Below are 19,080 nucleotides of genomic sequence, written 5' to 3'. Positions count from 1 at the left end.
CGGCAGGGCAGCTAGGATTACTCAGGGCTAGCAGGAGAGAGAGAGAGAGAGCACGCCAGGGAGTAGCCTTTTATTGGGGAGCAAGAAATTCAGGGGATAATTCCATCCAATGAAGGTTGAAGGGGGGGCCGCACTCCAAGGTCAGGGTCAGTGATTGGGCCTCTGGGGTCAGTGGTCAGTTACATCCCCACACGGACAGGTTCTCTCATCAGGAGAGGGCCGGGAAAGCTCCAACACAGCCAGAGCGCCTCAGACCCTAACCGGGAGTCACCCAGTCACGTGTGAGAATGGCTTCCGACAGGGAAAGCTCTCTTATCAGCAGTTGCTAGAAAGGTGAGATAACGCAGGATGCTTCAGGAAGACAGATGGCCATAGGATGTCTCAGGGAGATAGATGTCTCCCAGGGGGCTGTTTCTTGTAACTGTCAGGCTATTCTTTGAAGGAGAACTCCCTTTTGGTCCCTGGCATCTGTCAACATAAGCCTATTTTACATGATCAATTAACTCTACTTCCAATCGCTTGTCTTATTGAATATAATGTGTAGGTACAAAGATCTTTTTGTTTTGGTACTGGGGATTGAATCCAGGGATGCTTTTCCACTGAGCCACATCCCCATCCTCTTTTTATTTTATTTCTTATTTTGAGACAGAGTTTTGCCAAGTTGCTGAGGCTGAATTTGAACCGGCAATCCTGCCTCAGCTTTCCGAGTTGCTGGGATTACAGGCATGTACCACTGCATCTAGTTCAAAGATAATTTTTTTCTGAAGCATTAAAAAAGGAAAAATTAGACATCCTTAAAGCAAAAATCGTGGTATATTCATACAGTGCAAAGATAAGTGCACAGTGTAATTCCTAAAAGTATGCATGAACTAGTAATTTGATCAAAAGTTTGTACTGGGTTAGAAACCTAATTCATTATTTCAGTTAGGAAAATAGCCTTCACCACCCTCATTTTATATGTATAGTACTTGAAGAATGTAGCAAATGCCTGCATTGGTCCATATGAAGAAAACTATTTAAATATTTTATTGTAGGTTCTAAATGAGAAGAAACTTCAAGAGGTTGATAGTTTGTGGAAAGAATTTGAAACTCCAGAGAAAGCAAATAAAATGTAAGTAATCTTGAAACCTAGAATTTAACACTTAACATGATTGTGGCCCCCACCCCATTTGTATAGTGTTACATTCAATTTTTTGTTTTGAAATCTGCTTTGTGAATAATGATAATATGAGCCTAATTATTATGGATGTTTTATTTGGAACATAGGCCATCTCAGCTTATTTGTATTATTTGCAGACTAGAGTGGACAGCACCCCAAAATGAATATTTTATAGGTATTTGAAAACAGTTGATTGAATTAAGTATAAATTTCTGTTAAAAGTAATTGTACAAAGCAAGGGACACTGATTTTCTTGCATTGATATTCAGATTTTTTTACTTAGCATATTCATTCTTTTTTTAAAATATTTATTTCTTTAAAAAAAATTTTTTACATGTCTTTATTTTTTTATGTGGTGCTGAGGATTGAACACGGGTCTCGCCCGTGCTAGGTGAGCGCTCTACCGCTGAGTCACAATCGCAGCCCAGCATATTCATTCTTAATGACTTCTACTTCCAAGTTCCCTCTGGTAAAATAAAATAACTAGCTAATAAATTCTAGATAAATTCCTGTCTTGGACTCCTCAAGATTTCTTGGCAAGAAAGTAGAGTATAACTTTGATAGCTCAACTGAAGAAATGAGTGGTGGGAGGGACAGCTGGCATTTCCTCAAGGTAGAGTCAATATAGTTATTCCACCATCTCTGAATCAACTTGTGAAATATTTGATAAATGTGGTCCTAGCAAGAACCACTGATCCTCTTGATACTTGTGGTTTTGGGAGGGATCTGTATATGATTATGTCCATGGATGCCAACGGGTATTTGAAATACTTCTGTTATTGCTAACAAAAGGCAAAAGATTAAAAGGAAACCTCTTTTTGGAGGAGGGTACGTCTGGAGATTAAACACAGTAGAAACTTGCTACTGCTGTGAAAGAGTGTTAAACCCAAAGAAATGGCATACTAAACAATTAAAGAAGCAAAATATAGATTGTAGTATTTGTAGTAGAACCCCCCCCCCCAAATTAAAACAGCTTGAATGTCCATCAGTAATGATATTGTTGCATAAACTGTAGTATATAAATCTCTTCACAGTTCAGAGTGATGTTCATGAAACTCAGAAAACCAAGCTTCAGGGTAATTTGTTTAATGTGATCCCATTTTTTGTTGTGTCTTTGTTTATATGCATTTATTCAAGTATTGAGAGACACGAACAAATGCCACTTCAAAAAAGATAGACGTTAGGATAAGGTGGGGCAGAAAAAGATGAATTTATTACTTTTCCTTCGTATTTTTATATTTTTAAGTGATTTTTAATTTTTTTACATATACGTTTTATATATATGTATGTGTATACATATATATTTGTTTTGTTTGGTACTGGGGATTGAACTCAGGGGTACTCAAGCACCAAGCCACATCCTCAGCTCTAATTTGTATTTTATTTAGAGACAGGGTTTTACTGAGTTGCTTAGCACCTTGTTTTTGTTGAGACTGGCTTTGAACTCAAAATCTCCTGCCTCAACCTCCAAAGCTGCTGTGATTACAGGCGTGAGCCACCACGCCAGCTTTTTAATTTTTTTTTTTTTAAGAGATCGCCATGTTTCCTTGTCAGGTAAGAAAATCTTATTTAACACTGTAATGTACAATTAATAATTATTAATAGTTACAATTTTTTGAACAAAACAGTTGTTTCAGGCAAATAGAAGACTGATTTTTCTTTTTCAAGGTTCGTGCTTTGCTGGGTTAAGGTAATTCATGGTTGTCAATGATGTATTCCAATTGAAACTGAATCTTAGTGATCTAGCTCAAATATTCGTCACTACCACTGAGACAACTATGAATTAACCATGTACATTTCTTTCTACATAAAATGTAACCCTGCGTATAAATGCATGTGGGATAAAAGGGGCAAAACAAAAACTTAAGGAAACAGATGTGACAAACTTGGGGGGGGGGCGTACTGGGGATTGAACTCAGGGCACTCAGGGCCCCACTGAGCTCTATTTTGCATTTTATTTAGAGATGGGTGAATTCACAATCTTCCTGTCTTAGCCTCCCAAGCCACTGGGGTGGTGCGGGGCAACAGTAGACTTTTTAAAAGGTATTTGTACTGGTTAGACAAGTGGATATCTTAAGATACCTTCCCTAAGAGGGATTCAAATATTTTTTCCTTGGGTCAGTTCTGTGTTGTGTAGTAAAAGTCATCTGTGTCCATAAGCAGCGGGGATTATGTTGAAGCTTCAACATGTTTGTTCTTGGCCTGAGTTTTCTTCAAAGTGTATAACTTTGTACGATTCTGGACATTACTAGCCCAACATTTAGAAGAACTGGTCACTTTAAGAAGAATATTCTAATTTTTTACCTTGATTCTCATCGAAAGTCAATTTCCTTTATTGTTACAAGCTTTGGAAACACCAGCACTTTTTTCATGGCTTTGTAGAATAATGTGCTTCCATAATATATTTCTTTTCTTTTAAATTCTAGAGTAAAACTAAAGCATTTTGAGAAATTTCAGGATACAGCAGAAGCATTAGCAGGTAAAGTAAGAGACTAGAAGCTTTTTATTTTTTTATTTTTTTATTTTGGTGTTGGTAGTTTATTTTCCTTATTAAAAGGTTGTTTGCTTCAGTTGCCTGAGTTAACCATATTCAATGTTGTCAATGATGCATTCTTAATGGAACTGAATTTAAGTGATCTAACTCAAATTCGTCACTACCACTGAGACAACATTGAGTTAGCTTTTTTCACCATAGGGCTGGTTTTCCCCCATGTGATGAGAGGTGAGAAGTGGTTAAATTGATCTCCCTGTGGAAACCAGCAGCATAATGCTGAAGCACAATTCAGTAAAAGCTGTTCTGCAAGGGACCAAGGTAATGTGGTCAAGTACACAGCTCTCTGATAGTTTGATCCAAGGGTAAAGTTGAGACTAGCTGGGATTCACAATTAGGAAAAAAAAGATACGGCTCTCCAGGGGTATACATTCAGGTAAGCATATCAATATAATTAAAAATCATAGGAAAACTAATAAAAGTTTTTTGTTTTTAATAAACTACGGAGAGGCACAATAGTTTTGTTTATATTAAGTTAGCAAAAAAGAAGAAGGACAGGTAAAGATGCTGAAATTCTATATTGCAAATCAGCCAACTACTTGGGTGATAAAATTAGGAAATGAACATCTGTAAGGAAAAATATTAAAATTAAGTAAGAATTTGACAGATAAAAATTATTCATCAACCATAGGAAAAGATATGATTCTGAGTGAAAATTGAAAATAAATATGCTTGAGTATTATTGGGCCACCTATCCTTGCACAGGGTAGGCTAAATGAGGGTCCAATAATGAGGCCAGTTTGTTTGTTAGTTTGGTACTGGGCATTGAACACAGAGGTGCTTTAACCACCAAGCCACATCCCCAATCTTTTTATTTTTTATTTTGAGACAAGGTCTTGCTGAGTTGCTGTAACTGGCCTTGAACTTGGGATCCTCCTATTTCTGTCTCCTAAGTTGCTGGGATTACATTCCTGCACCACTGCCTGCCCTGATTATTTCTTTTTTTAAATAAGTAGTTCTAAGGCTCCTTCAGCCATATAACACAACAATGATATTGTTGCCCTGGAGAATTCTTTTAAAAATCTGCTTAAGTATGGGTAGAATTTTGATAAAATCCCAAGCAATATTGTATTAGCTATACTCCAACAGTCAACAGTAGGGGGCATTGTTTGCATAGATCATGATATTACCTGTTCCTCCTCAAATTGTGAAATGCTGCATCCTTGATCCCTAGTGTCTTCTTGTGAATTCTTTTTTTTTTTTTTTTGCATCATTGCTACTGTTTTGGAGATATTTTTGACCAGCTGTTATTAAACATATTAAATGGATAAGTCAGTCTTTGCCTAAATGTTTCAAAGCAAGATTTTACTATTAATAGCTAATAGGTTTATCTCATACTGATTCTCAAATTTGTCATTTAAAGTCTCTGGCTAGAAAATGTTATCACATTGTTATTTAAAGTCATATCTGGCTCTGAAAGTATATTAATAATAGAGTGCATACTTTGCATGTGTTGGGTTCTGGGTTCAATTCTTAAAACCACCAAAAATTAAAAAAAAGTCAAGTTGCCCTGGTCTAATCTCCACAATGCAGAGATTGCTGTAATTTGACAAATTTTTAGATTCTAGGACAGCATCTAGCTATACAGGATTTATAATCATGGGGTATATGAATTCGAGTAAGTTCTCTAAGGAATCCAGTCATAAAAACCTGTGGTACCTTTTCCTGTTTTTACCAGTAAGGGAAACATCCCCTTAGAGTTTTGTTTTGCAGTACTGGGGATTGCCTCATCCCAGTTTTGACATGATAGCACCAAACTTGTATCTGTAAATGTCACTATGTACATTTTAAATCCCATAGCTTTAAAAATTAGAGTCTAATGTTTCACACTAATGGAGTGTGAAACCAAGATTCTGTATGGGTCCCAGAAATTCACATATGCCATTAGTATGGAGAGGCTTGTTTTTAGTCTTGCTTATGTTTTATATTAAATATAATAATAAATTTTGATATGGGGAAGATACATATAATTATTAGAGTAGGAATTTTTAACTTAAGAAATGAGGATGAATACTAGGTTATAAATAAAAATGCTATAGAAGATTAGGAACAGGAAGCAAAAGTTAAATTTAAACTTTTCAATTAAGAAGTTTTTCTATTTATGTACATGTAATAGGTAGGTAGGTATATGATGCTCAAACCTAGAACCTTAAGCATGCTAAGCAAGTGCTCTGCCACTAGTTACATCCCCAATCTGAGGGTTTAAAACCTTACATAAGGAAAAAATATAAAGAAGACCTTTTCTCCTTTTTTTGGGGGGGGTACTGGGGATTGAACCTAGCAGCCCTCTACCACTGAGCTACATCCTTAACCCTTTCTATTCTTTTTATTTTGAGACAGAGTCTCACTAAATTGTTTAGGGCCTGAGCCTGCTGAGTCAACTGGGGTTACTGGCATGCAAAGAAGACTGTTGTTAGAAGGATAGATTTTGAGGAATCAATGTAAAAATTATAAGAGTTTAGAAACCTGTAAAAGCTATGTGAGAGCCAGATGCTTTTTGTCCCTCACCTTGAATCTTCCCAGATAACTGATGCAATGGACTTGTAATTCAAATGGATGTCATGGAATCAGGAGGGAAGAACAGGTACCTGGCTAATGAAGCAAACTGCTTGACATTAGAAACTGGCAGGTCTTTCTTTCTGCTAGGCATACTTTTAACCTCAGGAAAAGTGTTAAGTACATATGGGTCTGGAAGATGGAAGTATATATCTAAGGAAGGGCTTGTTAACAGGAGATTTACAAGCACAGGCTTGATGATATATCTGGTTTGGGGATTAGCAAAAATAAGGCTTCCCTCCACTCAAACATGCTTACACGGTTGCACAGCCTTCCTTTTTTCTAATACTCATTTTGATATGATTTTAGGGTATTTTGCAGTCCAGGACATCAAGCCAGTCTATCTGAAATGATAGAAGAATGAATCTAAGACTTTACTATCCTCTCCTAGAGTTTGTGAGAACATTTGTGTGACATAAAGATAGAAACCCTTCCTATAAGATATGCAATCATTCACATTAATTGTTTCAGAAGTGACATTAAATTTGGGCCTTTCAAAAGGAAGTATTTGTTTTGTTTTAAATTTTAAAATACGTTCTTGCATTTAAAAATCTGAGGTAACTCTTGTGTTTTTCTTTTTTTCTAAAAAGCATTCACAGCTCTGATGGAGGGCAAAATCAATAAGCAGTTGAAGAAAGTTCTAAAGAAAATAGTGAAAGAAGCACATGAACCTCTAGCTGTAGCTGATGCTAAACTAGGAGGAGTCATAAAGGTAAAGTAGGGGTGAGGGTTTGGCCTAATGATAAGAGTATGTGCTGAGTATGCACAAAGCCCTGTGTTAGGCCCACAAACACTAAAATGAATATATGAATGAATGAATTTAAAGTCATGACTTTCTTTTTTGCCTGCTAGTTTGATCTCACAGGATGCTATTTACAAAGCCTAGCCTTTGTAATAAGTTGTTTGTCTTAAGTTCTCATATTACATCTTTTTTCCTAAGCTACATAATAATTTCCATTAGTATTAGCAGAACCAAACATATATATAAGTAGTTCCAGTTCGTTGTAGAAAATACAGATTAACAAAAAAAGATTAAAATTAGCCCTATCCCTGCTATTCATATTCTCTTTTTTAAAATTTATATATAACAGTGGAATGCATTACAATTCTTATTACACATACAAAGTACAGTTTTTCAACAAAAATGGGGTCATGAATTTATTTTTTAGGTGTTTATTAGAAATCTTTAGTAGGGGGATATACTTGCTAGAAATAGTGAGAGTGGAAGGAAAGACTGGAAAACTAGCATACCAAACTCAAAAAGTGGAACAGGAGATCCATTCATGATAGATTGATGTTTAGTAGTTAAAGTAAATATTTCTGCCACAGGCTAATTGTTGTGATCATAAAACATACCTCTGAATCATGAAGTCAGAAAGAACTATGTGAAATAGCAGCAAAGTGCTAAGATTTAAGAGCTTTAGTAATAAGTCAATGGTTAATTTTAAAAAGTTCATTTAAATAGATTACTTCTAATACTATTAGGCAATGAGCTTTTCTTTGCATTACACACAGGCTTAACTTTATTTATATATATATATATATGTGTGTGTGTGTGTGTGTGTGTGTTAAAGGCTATAACTTTTAGCACATTAGGAAGAAACAGACATTTTCAGTATCTTTATGAACTGAAGTATTCAAATTCCAAGTTGAGTTCTGAATGTAGACATTGTACTCAAGAGAATGAAAGCCTGAGAGAATATAGTAAGCAGTACTTGAATCAAGTGTTCATACTTGTTGTATAAGAATACCTACAAAGGTATGCAAAGGGCATATTGATGTTAGGTATCTTTTAAAATTATTTTTATTACTTAGTAAATTTTTATACAGATTATCATGTATAATACACTAAATTGTGGCAGGGGGTGGGGGGCAGGGATTGAATCCAGAGGCACTTAATCACTGAGTCACATCCCCAATCCTATTTATTTTTTATTTTGAGACAGGGTCTTGCTAAGTTGCTGAGGCTGGTCTGGAACTTGCAATCCTCCTGCCTCAGCCTCCCAAATTGCTGGGATTACAGGTGTGTACCACTGTACCCAGCTATATATTTTCTTCTTAAATGAGTTTTGCATACCTGTTAATATTTGCATGAGATAGACTAGAACTATGTAGACCTGTGTGAAGTAGTTAGCCAATATACTGCAGTTTGGAAAAAAGGGAACAAAACTACTAAGTCAAATTATATTCATCATTTATAGCTTTTAATTTGATTAGTCAAGCTGTCTTCCAGGAAGTTTGTACAGATTTGACTTCTATCCACAATATACTCAAGTATTTATAAACATATAAGAAACTTCATCAAACTGAAAATGCATGTGCTCAAATCAGTACATTAACATATAAGAACTAATTTCAGGAAATCTCTTATTTAATAGAAATGTTCTTATTTTTGTAGGAAAAACTGAATCTCAGTTGTATCCATAGTCCTGTCGTTAATGAACTTATGAGAGGAATCCGATCACAAATGGATGGATTAATCCCTGGGGTAGAACCTCGTGAAATGTCAGCCATGTGTCTTGGATTGGCCCACAGGTGAGAAATACTGTAAATATAAAGTCAGCCTACGTAGAATTGTTCCCAAAATATTACAGATATTAACTTAATCCTCATATTAACCTCATGAGGAAACTAATACTGTGAAATGGTAAAGCCGATAAATGATGAAGCCAGGATTTGAACCCATACAACCTGGCCCTATTGCTGGGTTCTTAAAACTTCATCATAGGAATTATTTACCATTCTAGTGTTGGATCCCTCATTTTATTTTATCTCTACCAACTCTAATACTGTGCCTCCACCCACTGCGACTTCCCAGAATTTTCAAATATGCTGTATTTCCTTCCATTTTGTATGTGTATGTCAGTTTCCATTTTGTATATGTGTGTCAGTATTGATTTTTTACCCTGTTTTTTTAATAATTTTTTAGAATAAGGCATCTTAACTCTCCCATGTTTAATGAGAGGTTCATTATTGTGCACATTGCTGCTGTGCTGTGTTCACAAAAAGCTTGATATTCTGGTGTACTAAAAATAGTTTGTGAAGAAAGTAAGAGATTATAGGTAGAATACTTAAAACCTATGCACTGTATAATTAACACTATCAAAAATGATTCTATGAGCTAAGTTTGTAGCTCAGTGGTAGAGAGCTTGCCTAGTGTGTGAGGCACTGGGTTTGATTCTTAGCACTACACATAAATGAATAAATAAAGGTTCTTGAACAACAACAATATATTTTGAAAAATGATTCTTTCTATATGTGGTATAGCACAATTAAAAAGTCATGTTAAGTTTACATTAAATAAATACTACATGCTGGGCATGGTGATGCACACTTATAATTCCAGCTGCTTGGGAGGCTGAGGCAGGAGGATCGAAAGTTAAAAGCCAGCCTAAGCAAAAGTGAGGTGCTATGCAACTTAGTGAGATCCTGTCTCTAACTAAAATACAAAATAGGGCTGGGGATGTAACTCAGTGGTAGATAACAGCTCTGTTCAATCCCCAGTAGTGCAAAGAAAGAATTACTACAATAAACAGTAGTCTCTAATACAAATTTTAAGAGGTGAGCATAGGACTAGTCTAGCATTTTTGAGGTCCCGAGTTCAAAGAATAAGTATTGAAACTGAATCATTACCCTAATATAGGATTAAACAACAATGTGTATACCAGTGGTTCTCTTAAGGACAATTAGATGTTCCCTTGAGTTATTTGACTATCTAGAGATATTTTTAGTTATCGCAACTGATGCTGTAATAGAGTATGCCACCATCTAATTGGTAAATATCAGGGATGCTGAAAATGTCCTACAAAGCATAGCTTGGCACCCTCCTATAAGTAATAATTATTGTCAGTTTTGCCAAGATTTTTTTTTTCTTTTTATACTGGGAATTGAACTTGGTGTTAATCACTGAGGGACATCACCAGCCCTTTTTTATATTTTATTTAGAGACAGGATCTCATTGAGTTGCAAGTGTCTCACTAAGTTGCTGAAGCTGGCTTTCAACTCCTGATCCTCCTATTTGAGCCTCCTGGAATTACAGACATGCACCACCATCCCCAGCCAGTATTGCCAAGATTAAGAAATTGTTCTATAGCTTTGTTTTTAGATGTTAAGAGACTAGAATATTTATTTTCATAAATTTTTTTAGTTGTCAGTGGACCTTTTTATTTATTTATCCGCAGTGCTGAGAATTGAACCCAGTGCCTCACACATAGTCACATACTCCACTACTTAGTTACAACCCCAGCCCTAGAATATTTCTTGAAAGAAGTGATATAAAGCCTTGATGTGCTACCAAAAAAAATCATATGAGCCAATATGACTTTTACCTCTACACAGCATTATTTTGTTTGTTATTCACATATAAACTAATTCGTGTTGTAGAAGTGCAGGTTGTAGCAAATGTGAGCTTTGTGATATTTCATAAGTGCATTTATATTTAACTTGGTTTCCTACTTAGAAAAACTGAAAACAGTATAACTGAAGACAGAGATTTGGATATGAATTTAAGATGTTAATTTTTCTCATTCCACCATCTTTTACCCTAAGTGCATGTATGAAGACATGAATGGTGTGACTATACTTTGTATACAACCAGAGATATGAAAAATTGTGCTTTATGTGTAATATGAATTGTATTACATTCTGCTATCATATATAACAAATTAGAATTTAAACATTTTTTTTAAAGAAAGATGTTAATTTTTCTCACCAGTACTAGGAATTGAACACAAGGATACTCTACCACCCAGCTGTATCCCCAACCCTTTTTATTTTTATTTGAGACAGGATCTTGCTAAGTTTCCCAGGCTGGCCTTGATCCTCCTACCTCAGCTTCCTAAGTCACTAGATTACAGGCATGCTCCAGCACACCTAAAATGTTAATTTTAAATGCTTTACTAATTTGCCATTTTCTCTCTCCTCCTCAGCTTGTCTCGATACAGATTAAAATTTAGTGCTGATAAAGTGGATACAATGATTGTTCAGGCGATTTGTAAGTATAGTACATGGCAAGGTCTGATCTGTTTCTCTGTTCTTCATGTTTTTGTTACTATGGAAGCTATTTGTTGAGAAAGGAGTTAAGCTATTACTGAGTCGATAGATCGCAAAAATAGTAAAGAAGGAAATTACCCATAATTTGATTAGTATAGGATAACATGAATCACAGTATTAAAATGTAAATTGATGTGTTTTCTTCTATTAATGTGAAAAATGGGGTAGGATCTATGTAATTGCCTTTTTCACTTAGCTTTTAAATAATGTGTTATTCTCCACGGAGAACGGTTTTTAGTAACGTTATCATAGCTCTTTGAATCTTTAAAATTCCTATAGTAATTCTATTCCTTTATACATACCCAAGAGAATTGAAATTAGTGACTCGGGTTAGTCTCCTGTATTGTTATACCCATGTTTACAGCAATATTATTTACAGTTGCCAAAGATGGAGAAAAACAAAATATCTATTAACAGATGAATGGATAAATAAAACGTCTGTATACTTAAAATGGAAGGTCACATCAGATACATTTTACAATGTGGATAAACCTTGAAATAAATGTAAAAGGGAAATAATACTGATTCTTCTTATGAAGTTCTAGAATAGACAAATTCATGGAGACAAAGTAGTATAGATGTTAGTAGGGGCTTGGGGAGATCATAATAGGCAGTTATGTTTTAATGGCTATGGAATTTTCAGTTCCATATAATGAAAATGTTCTGGGAATGGAATGTAAATATGAGAGTGTACTTAATGCTACTGGATTGTAATTTTGAAAATGGTTAAATGTGAATTTTATGATACATATATTGTACTGTAATAAACTTTTTTTTTTTTTGTCCTCATTTTTATCTACTACAGCCTTGTTAGATGACTTGGATAAAGAACTAAACAACTACATTATGCGATGTAGAGAGTGGTATGGCTGGCATTTTCCTGAATTAGGAAAAATTATTTCAGATAATTTGACATACTGCAAGTGTTTACAGAAAGTTGGTGAGTAATTTGTATATCCTTAAAGACATTGAAAAATAACTAAATTTGGTTGCATGTCAAAACAAATTTTAGTAACTTAATCTGTTAGATTTCAGAGTTAAAATCAATTTTTATTTTGATGACCTATACAACAGAAAAAATGGTTCTCTGAGTTTTTCTTTAAGTAGCTTCTTATGTATGGTAAGCTAATTAATAATAGAGGCAATTGTAGACTGAGAGCATCCTATAGTATATTAACTATCTAGTATTTACAGTAATATAGCTGTCTATATTGTTGATGTTATATTCTGTACTGTGCAAATTGCTTGTCTCATTAACATTTTCAGAATTAATGGCCCCATCTTCCATATAAAATTGACATTAGTCCTGTACTAAATTTTTGCTAGAGTGATTCTCCCTCATCCTCTGCAAACATTCTGTAGGTGATAGGAGGAACTATGCTTCTGCCACACTATCTGAATTCCTGCCAGAAGAAGTTGAAGCTGAAGTGAAAGCAGCAGCAGAAATATCTATGGGAACAGAGGTTTCTGAAGAAGATATTTGCAACATCCTGCATCTTTGTACCCAGGTAAATTGTATCCATAGTGAATCCAGCTGTTTCCAGCTTTATAATAATTTTCTGATGGCAATGATGATTTTTACAGTTATTGTTCACCTGATAAAAACATGAGGGTGTTCAGTCACTACCTCATCTGATGCCATCTTATTTGGTATACTTAGAAGGGGGAAGTACATAGTGGAATGAAGTAATTTGTACTACTAGCAGATTTATTAAGAGGCACAAGAAATATGGCTTGAGTTATCGTAGTTTGTGTTTATAGCCCATGACAGTTTTTTGCCCCAAATTTGATAGTTATATACAAAAAATTTACAGATGACACGAATGTGTAGCTGATGGAATTTTTTGAAAACTATTAGAATAGTATTGACAAACTTTTTTTTTTCCAGAAGCTATACTGTAAGTGGTTTACATACATTTGTTTAATTAAAGACTTACAGAAGTGATTTTATAGAAAACCAGTCTTAAAAGTAAATTTACCTAAGGTCAAGCAGTTTTTTAATAATTCAGGAATCCAGACCTTTTTAATTCGAAATTAGGGTCTCAGTATATAATCCACACTAGTTTCAAGCTCCTAACCTTATATGACCTTCCTGCTGTGGTCTCCTGAGTAATTAGACTAGAGGCACATGCCAGTTTGCCTAAGCTGTTGGACTTGAGTGTTTTAGTCATGTAAATTTGACACTGTTTTTACTGATAGGTCTTTATTACTTACTCATTTTATTCCTTTTGTTAGGTTATTGAAATCTCGGAATATAGGACTCAGCTCTATGAATATCTACAAAATCGAATGATGGCCATTGCACCCAATGTTACAGTTATGGTTGGAGAATTAGTTGGAGCACGGCTTATTGCTCATGCAGGTGACTGTTTTAATGTAATTTGTAAACACGAGTATTTAAAGTCATTTTTTCTGGGTTTTGATCTTTACAACTATTAAAAAAAGTAACAGCCACAAGTGTTCAATGATGATTTTTGTTTGCTGGATTTCCTTTTGGATAATGAAGGCATCTTTAGTCACTACCTCTTCTGAGATTCTTGTGGTTCTTTTCTCAGACGTTTGCTCTGGTTAATCAGAAAAATCAGATAATTGTAGAAGAATATAATTAGTTATCATTTTTCATAATATTAAGAATTTATGAATCTAGGCACAGTGATACACTCCTGTAATCCCAGCTACTCAATAGACTGAGGCTGCAGATTATAAGCTCAAGGCCAGCTTGGGCAATTTAGCAGGAACTTGTCTCAAAAATTAAGTTAAAAAGGGCTGGGGATATAGCCTGGTAGTAGTGACTGTGGATTCAGTCCTCACTACTGCCCAAGAAAAGAAAAAGAAAGTCATGAGTTAAGAGTATGAAAATCAAAAGGAGATTAGTAGTGGAAAGGGAATAGGGTAGAATGGAAGGAGGGAGGGGGGGAAGTTCTGGGGAGTAATATTGGCCAAATTATATTGTTAATGTTTCGTATATGTACAAACATATAAAAATTTCATAATTTTATATAAATGTAATGCACCAATAAAAAAGATGTGGAAAGAAAAAGTCAAGAGTTCGGGAGATATGGCTCAGTGGTAGCACATCAACCTAACATGCACAAGGCCCTGGGTTTAGTTCCCAGTACCACAAAACAAACAAAAACCCACATCAGACCAAGATGAATATAGTTCAGGCAATATGTATTCTTGACAGATTATATGTGAATTTCATTGTTGAATATGCTATTTTCATGTATTTGACTTTCAAAGTGTTTTGAAGAATCAATTTATAATAAACTTAATGTGTATGTGGTAAAATTGTAAGGGTGATATGCTAAAACAAAAATCACTGTATAATTGAATACTTTTAGTATAGTTGAAGTACCAGTTTATTTTTTTTTAATATATTTTTAGTCATTGACCTTTATTTATTTTTTTATATGCGGTGGTGAGAATCGAACCCAGTGCCTCACACATGTTAGGCAAGCGCTTTATCACTGAGCCACAACCCCAGCCCCCAATTTATTTTTATCCTATTAGAGACATTGTTATAATCCATCATAGTTCTTATTAATTATCTACATCAAAGTGTTTAAACTGGAATAACTCTCTTAGCTACATCTTTAATGAGACATAATATTCCATTCAAGTACCCTTCACTGCAGGATCACAATCATCTAGCCTGGTTTCCTTGGCTTCACCCAGTTTTATAGATGCATCTAAACTTATGGTGGTAACACATGCATACAGAGATTAACAGAAATATGAGTTTTTTGCACTTTAAACATGTCTTCAGTAATTGAGCTCCTAACATTAACATTGGGTGTGTAGTGTTTTGTTTTTGTGGTACTTGGTATGCTCTGCAAGCATTAATACTACTAAGCTGTGTACTCAGCCCTTGTTTTGTTTTTTGATAGAAAATATTCTTTGCAACATATCCAAGAAAGCAACTTAGTTTAGTTCCAGGCATATTGCTTCCTAATCCTTATCTGAAATAAAGTTAAATGAAGTGAGAATATTTTTTCAGTTAATACTAGTGAGATATTCATATAGTTGATACTACCTACTACATATCTAGAATAATGGAATATTTGATGTCCATGATCTCAGGAAATGGGGGATAGATTGATGTGTGTAAACACTTGTGTTTATATATGAATCATTTGGGGAATGCTAATGAATATACAGTAGAAATACCATCTCAGGCAAATAAGTTAAGCTTAATCTTCACTTTGTCATGGACATCACAAATCTCTGCCTCAGAGTCAAATGAAGCATTAGAATTTTCAGGGAATTTATACAAGATTACATAATTTTGCATCATTTGAGGATTTTTTAATTTATAACTCTAGCTATAATAAGCTATGTCTTTTATTTAATACATGGAATGTACATATCTGGTAGTGCTTTATTAGTGACTACTATTTATTTTTGGTAGGTTCTCTTTTGAATTTGGCTAAGCATGCAGCTTCTACAGTTCAGATTCTTGGAGCTGAAAAGGCACTCTTCAGAGCCCTTAAATCTAGACGGGATACCCCTAAATATGGTCTTATTTATCATGCTTCACTTGTGGGCCAGTCAAGTCCCAAACACAAAGGGAAGGTGAGTTACAACTTTTCTGAAGTTAGGCCTTTTCCATCTATCTTCTATCTATTTATTTTTATTTCTAAAAACACATTTCTCCTGTTATAGTGCACATTCAGTCTTTCTATTGTCTTTATCATTTAATTTTGTTTAAATTAAAACCTTTTGTGTGTACTGAAAGAAAAGATTAGAAGCAATCGTTATTGGTCCAACTGTAGCCATTTTCTTTCACTATTATTATTTTTTCTAGGATTCACCTGTGGGTGATTCACAAAAGGATTTTGCAAGACAGCCAGTCTAACATTTATGAACTTGTTTTTTAGAGAGAGAGAGAGAGAATTTTAATATTAATTTTTTAGTTTTTGGCGGACACAACATCTTCATTTGTACGTGGTGCTGAGGATCAAACCTGGACCGCATGCATGCCAGGCGAGTGCACTACCGCTTGAGCCACACCCCCAGCCCCGCATTTATCAACTATTAAAACTAATAGCACATAGGCAGGCATGGTGGCGCACATCTGTAATCCCAGCTACTGAGGAGGCTGAGTCAAGAGGATCCCAGGTTCAAGGCCAGCAACTTAAGAGAGACCCTGTCTCAAAATTTAAAATATGGGTTCGGGATGTAGCTTAGTGGTATAGAGCACCCCTGGCTGGGTTCAATCACCAGCACTGCCAAAATAATAATAATGGTAATAATTGTATGTACTTTCCTGTTTTACAGATATTGAAAACAGACTTAAAAAATTAAGTACTTTCAGTGTTTAAGAATTTCTATTTAACAGAAATAACTAAAAAAATTTTTTTCTTTTTTAGAGAGGTAATTTTTTTAATACTTATTGTTTCAGTGGACACATCTTTGTTTTATTTGTTTATGTGGTGCTGAGGATTGAACCCAGCTCCCTGCACATGCCAGGCAAGTGCGCCACTGCCTGAGCCACATCCCCAGCCCCAGAAATAACTAAAATTTTATAAACTTAAGAGCACAGTAATGGAAATAAAGTGTTCAATGAAACAATGTCAATTTATAGAAGTACCCACGATAGTTAAGACTGTTATGATTGAAATGAATATAGTTGTTCTAGGGGACCTCTTAAGGCATTGAAATAGTATCACTGTGTGGAACTAAAGGTAGATATTGGAAGATTAGTTTGAGTTTACTTTATTTTATATTATGTTATTTTTGGTACTGGGGATTGAACTCGGGCATTCAAACACTGAACCACATCCCCAGCCCTGTTTTGTATTTTATTTAGATACAGAGTCTCACCGAGTTGCTTAACACCTCACTTTTGCTGAAGCTGGCTTTTAACTTGTGATCCCCCTGCTTCAACCTCCCTAGCTGCTAGAATTACAGGCATGCGCCACCATGCTTGGCTAGTTTGAGATAATTTTAAACACAAATTTGTTAAAAACGTGTTTTTGTCCACCACAGTATTGACAGTGATGTATAACCAGTAAGCCATTATACTGTAGCAAAGATGAAGAAATACAGTAGGTGATTTGAGTTGTATGACTTATAATACTTTTGATTTTGATCTTAAAATGAGGTCTAGCAGATGTAGTTCAGTGATACAACTGCTTGCATAGCATGCATAAGGCCCTTGGTTTGAGTCCCCAGCACCCCCACCCCCTCAAAAAAAAAATCTAGAATGAATGGTAATATGCTGATTTGGTATAATTTTTCTCATGAATAAATTGCTAAGAATTTTACATCTGAGCTTGGGATATAGTTTGATTGCTTCTAACTTCGTGTTTTCTATTAGATTTCTCGAATGCTAGCAGCCAAAACCGTTTTGGCTATACGTTATGATGCATTTGGTGAAGACTCCAGTTCTGCAATGGGAGTTGAGAATAGAGCTAAATTAGAGGCCAGATTGAGAACCTTGGAGGATAGAGGGGTAAGAACCATATTCTACCAATTGCACAATGTTTACTGTGATTTGTTAATAAACAATGATAGTCTTATGAAACTGTTGTTTTGTGATCCACTTTATTATGAAATATATTTTTTGTACCTGCTGTTAAGTTTCTCTTATTTACCAAGAATTGATGTATTGAATCATGTTTGTCATTAAGATATGCTGTTCAGAGTAAAGAAAAATTATCAGATATTGCTGACTGTTGGTCCACTGAACTTTCTAGACATAACGTATTATACAGATATTATGCTTGGGGGCTGGGGATATAGCTCAGTTTGTAGAGTGCTTGTCTTGCATGCACAAGGCCCTGGGATCAATCCTCAGCACCACAAAAAAAAAAAAAGATATTATGCTTGGAATTTCATTAGTAATTTCCATTTTTCTTCTCAGATAAGAAAAATAAGTGGAACAGGAAAAGCGTTAGCAAAAACAGAAAAGTATGAACACAAAAGGTGAGTATATTTAGGGGAATAGATGAACACATTGTTTATTTAAAAGTTAATTATCAACAGCATGCACATACATGGCCCCCTTACATCCCCTATTTTTTTTTTTTTTTTTTTTAATATAGGGTTTCACTAAGTTGCCCAGGGTCCAGGCTTTCCTCAACTTTGCAATCTACCTCAGCCATTCACATAACTGGGATTATAGACATGCCTCACTACAACAGCAGTTTTTCAATTATAAACTTAAGCACCTAATTAGCCCCCAATCTTTCTATTAAAAAATTATATACATTTATCGTATAAGTGTTGTTTTGCCAAGTATGTATATTGTGAAATGGCTAAATTAAGCTAACATGCATTAGCTTACTTTTTTTTGTGGTAAGACACTTAAAATTTACTCTGCTGTTTGACAGTAGTCACCATGTTACACATCCTTTTTTTTTTTTCCTTCTCATTTAGTTTTTTTATACTCATTTCTATTTTTTTATCCCCAGTGCTTTATATTTTTTATCTTGAGACAGGATCTCGCTTAGGACCCAACTACATTTGTCAGTCGGCCTCAAATTTGTAATCCTCCTGCCTCGGCCTCCTAAGTCATTATGATTAGGTGTGTGTCTCCATGCCAAACTCATTTCTACTTTCTAATCACTTCTAATTTCTAGTTTCTAACTTCCAGATATTAGTACTAAATATTTTTCATATAAAATTCCTCTATGAATTATGCTATTTATAAAAAAGAAAGTTTATCTAGGATTAATCTACAAAGGAAACTCTTAAAAAGAAAGTCAAAGATAGAAGTCTAAAAATGGTTCATAGGCATGATGACATACTCAGATCT

At 34.8% G+C, this 19,080-nt stretch overlaps 1 protein-coding gene and 4 non-coding genes across 7 annotated transcripts in view; all 5 read left to right on the top strand.

Annotated features, from left to right (window-relative positions):
* Nop58 (NOP58 ribonucleoprotein) overlaps positions 1–19,080 on the top strand; it is a 37,099-nt gene that overhangs the window by 6,209 nt on the left and 11,810 nt on the right. The window contains exons 2-12 of one of the 3 annotated variants that reach the window (XM_076865700.2): positions 1,035–1,111; positions 3,586–3,638; positions 6,857–6,978; positions 8,665–8,801; positions 11,195–11,259; positions 12,124–12,258; positions 12,681–12,826; positions 13,554–13,680; positions 15,730–15,893; positions 17,641–17,775; positions 18,187–18,248. In XM_076865700.2, the coding sequence (XP_076721815.1) occupies positions 1,035–1,111; positions 3,586–3,638; positions 6,857–6,978; positions 8,665–8,801; positions 11,195–11,259; positions 12,124–12,258; positions 12,681–12,826; positions 13,554–13,680; positions 15,730–15,893; positions 17,641–17,775; positions 18,187–18,248 (1,223 nt within the window). Of the gene's footprint in view, positions 1–1,034; positions 1,112–3,585; positions 3,639–3,862; positions 3,972–5,501; positions 6,295–6,856; positions 6,979–8,664; positions 8,802–11,194; positions 11,260–12,123; positions 12,259–12,680; positions 12,827–13,553; positions 13,681–15,729; positions 15,894–17,640; positions 17,776–18,186; positions 18,249–19,080 lie in introns of those variants that run through there. The other 2 variants (XM_076865702.2, XM_076865701.2) reach the window with 2 other exon arrangements.
* Positions 2,854–2,942, top strand: LOC143407639 (small nucleolar RNA SNORD70). Its single transcript, XR_013092389.1, has one exon. It is a non-coding gene; the product is annotated as a small nucleolar RNA SNORD70 (small nucleolar RNA).
* LOC143407638 (small nucleolar RNA SNORD70) lies at positions 3,749–3,835 on the top strand. Its single transcript, XR_013092388.1, has one exon. It is a non-coding gene; the product is annotated as a small nucleolar RNA SNORD70 (small nucleolar RNA).
* On the top strand, positions 12,879–12,962 carry LOC143407647 (small nucleolar RNA SNORD11B). The gene has a single exon (XR_013092394.1). It is a non-coding gene; the product is annotated as a small nucleolar RNA SNORD11B (small nucleolar RNA).
* LOC143407646 (small nucleolar RNA SNORD11) lies at positions 13,776–13,855 on the top strand. Its single transcript, XR_013092393.1, has one exon. It is a non-coding gene; the product is annotated as a small nucleolar RNA SNORD11 (small nucleolar RNA).

This window comes from Callospermophilus lateralis, chromosome 9, assembly GCF_048772815.1.
Source record: "Callospermophilus lateralis isolate mCalLat2 chromosome 9, mCalLat2.hap1, whole genome shotgun sequence".
In the NCBI taxonomy this organism is placed as follows: domain Eukaryota; kingdom Metazoa; phylum Chordata; class Mammalia; order Rodentia; family Sciuridae; genus Callospermophilus; species Callospermophilus lateralis.
The sequence above is the reverse complement of the archived record's forward strand: the minus strand, read 5'-3'. Positions and strand labels throughout refer to the sequence as shown.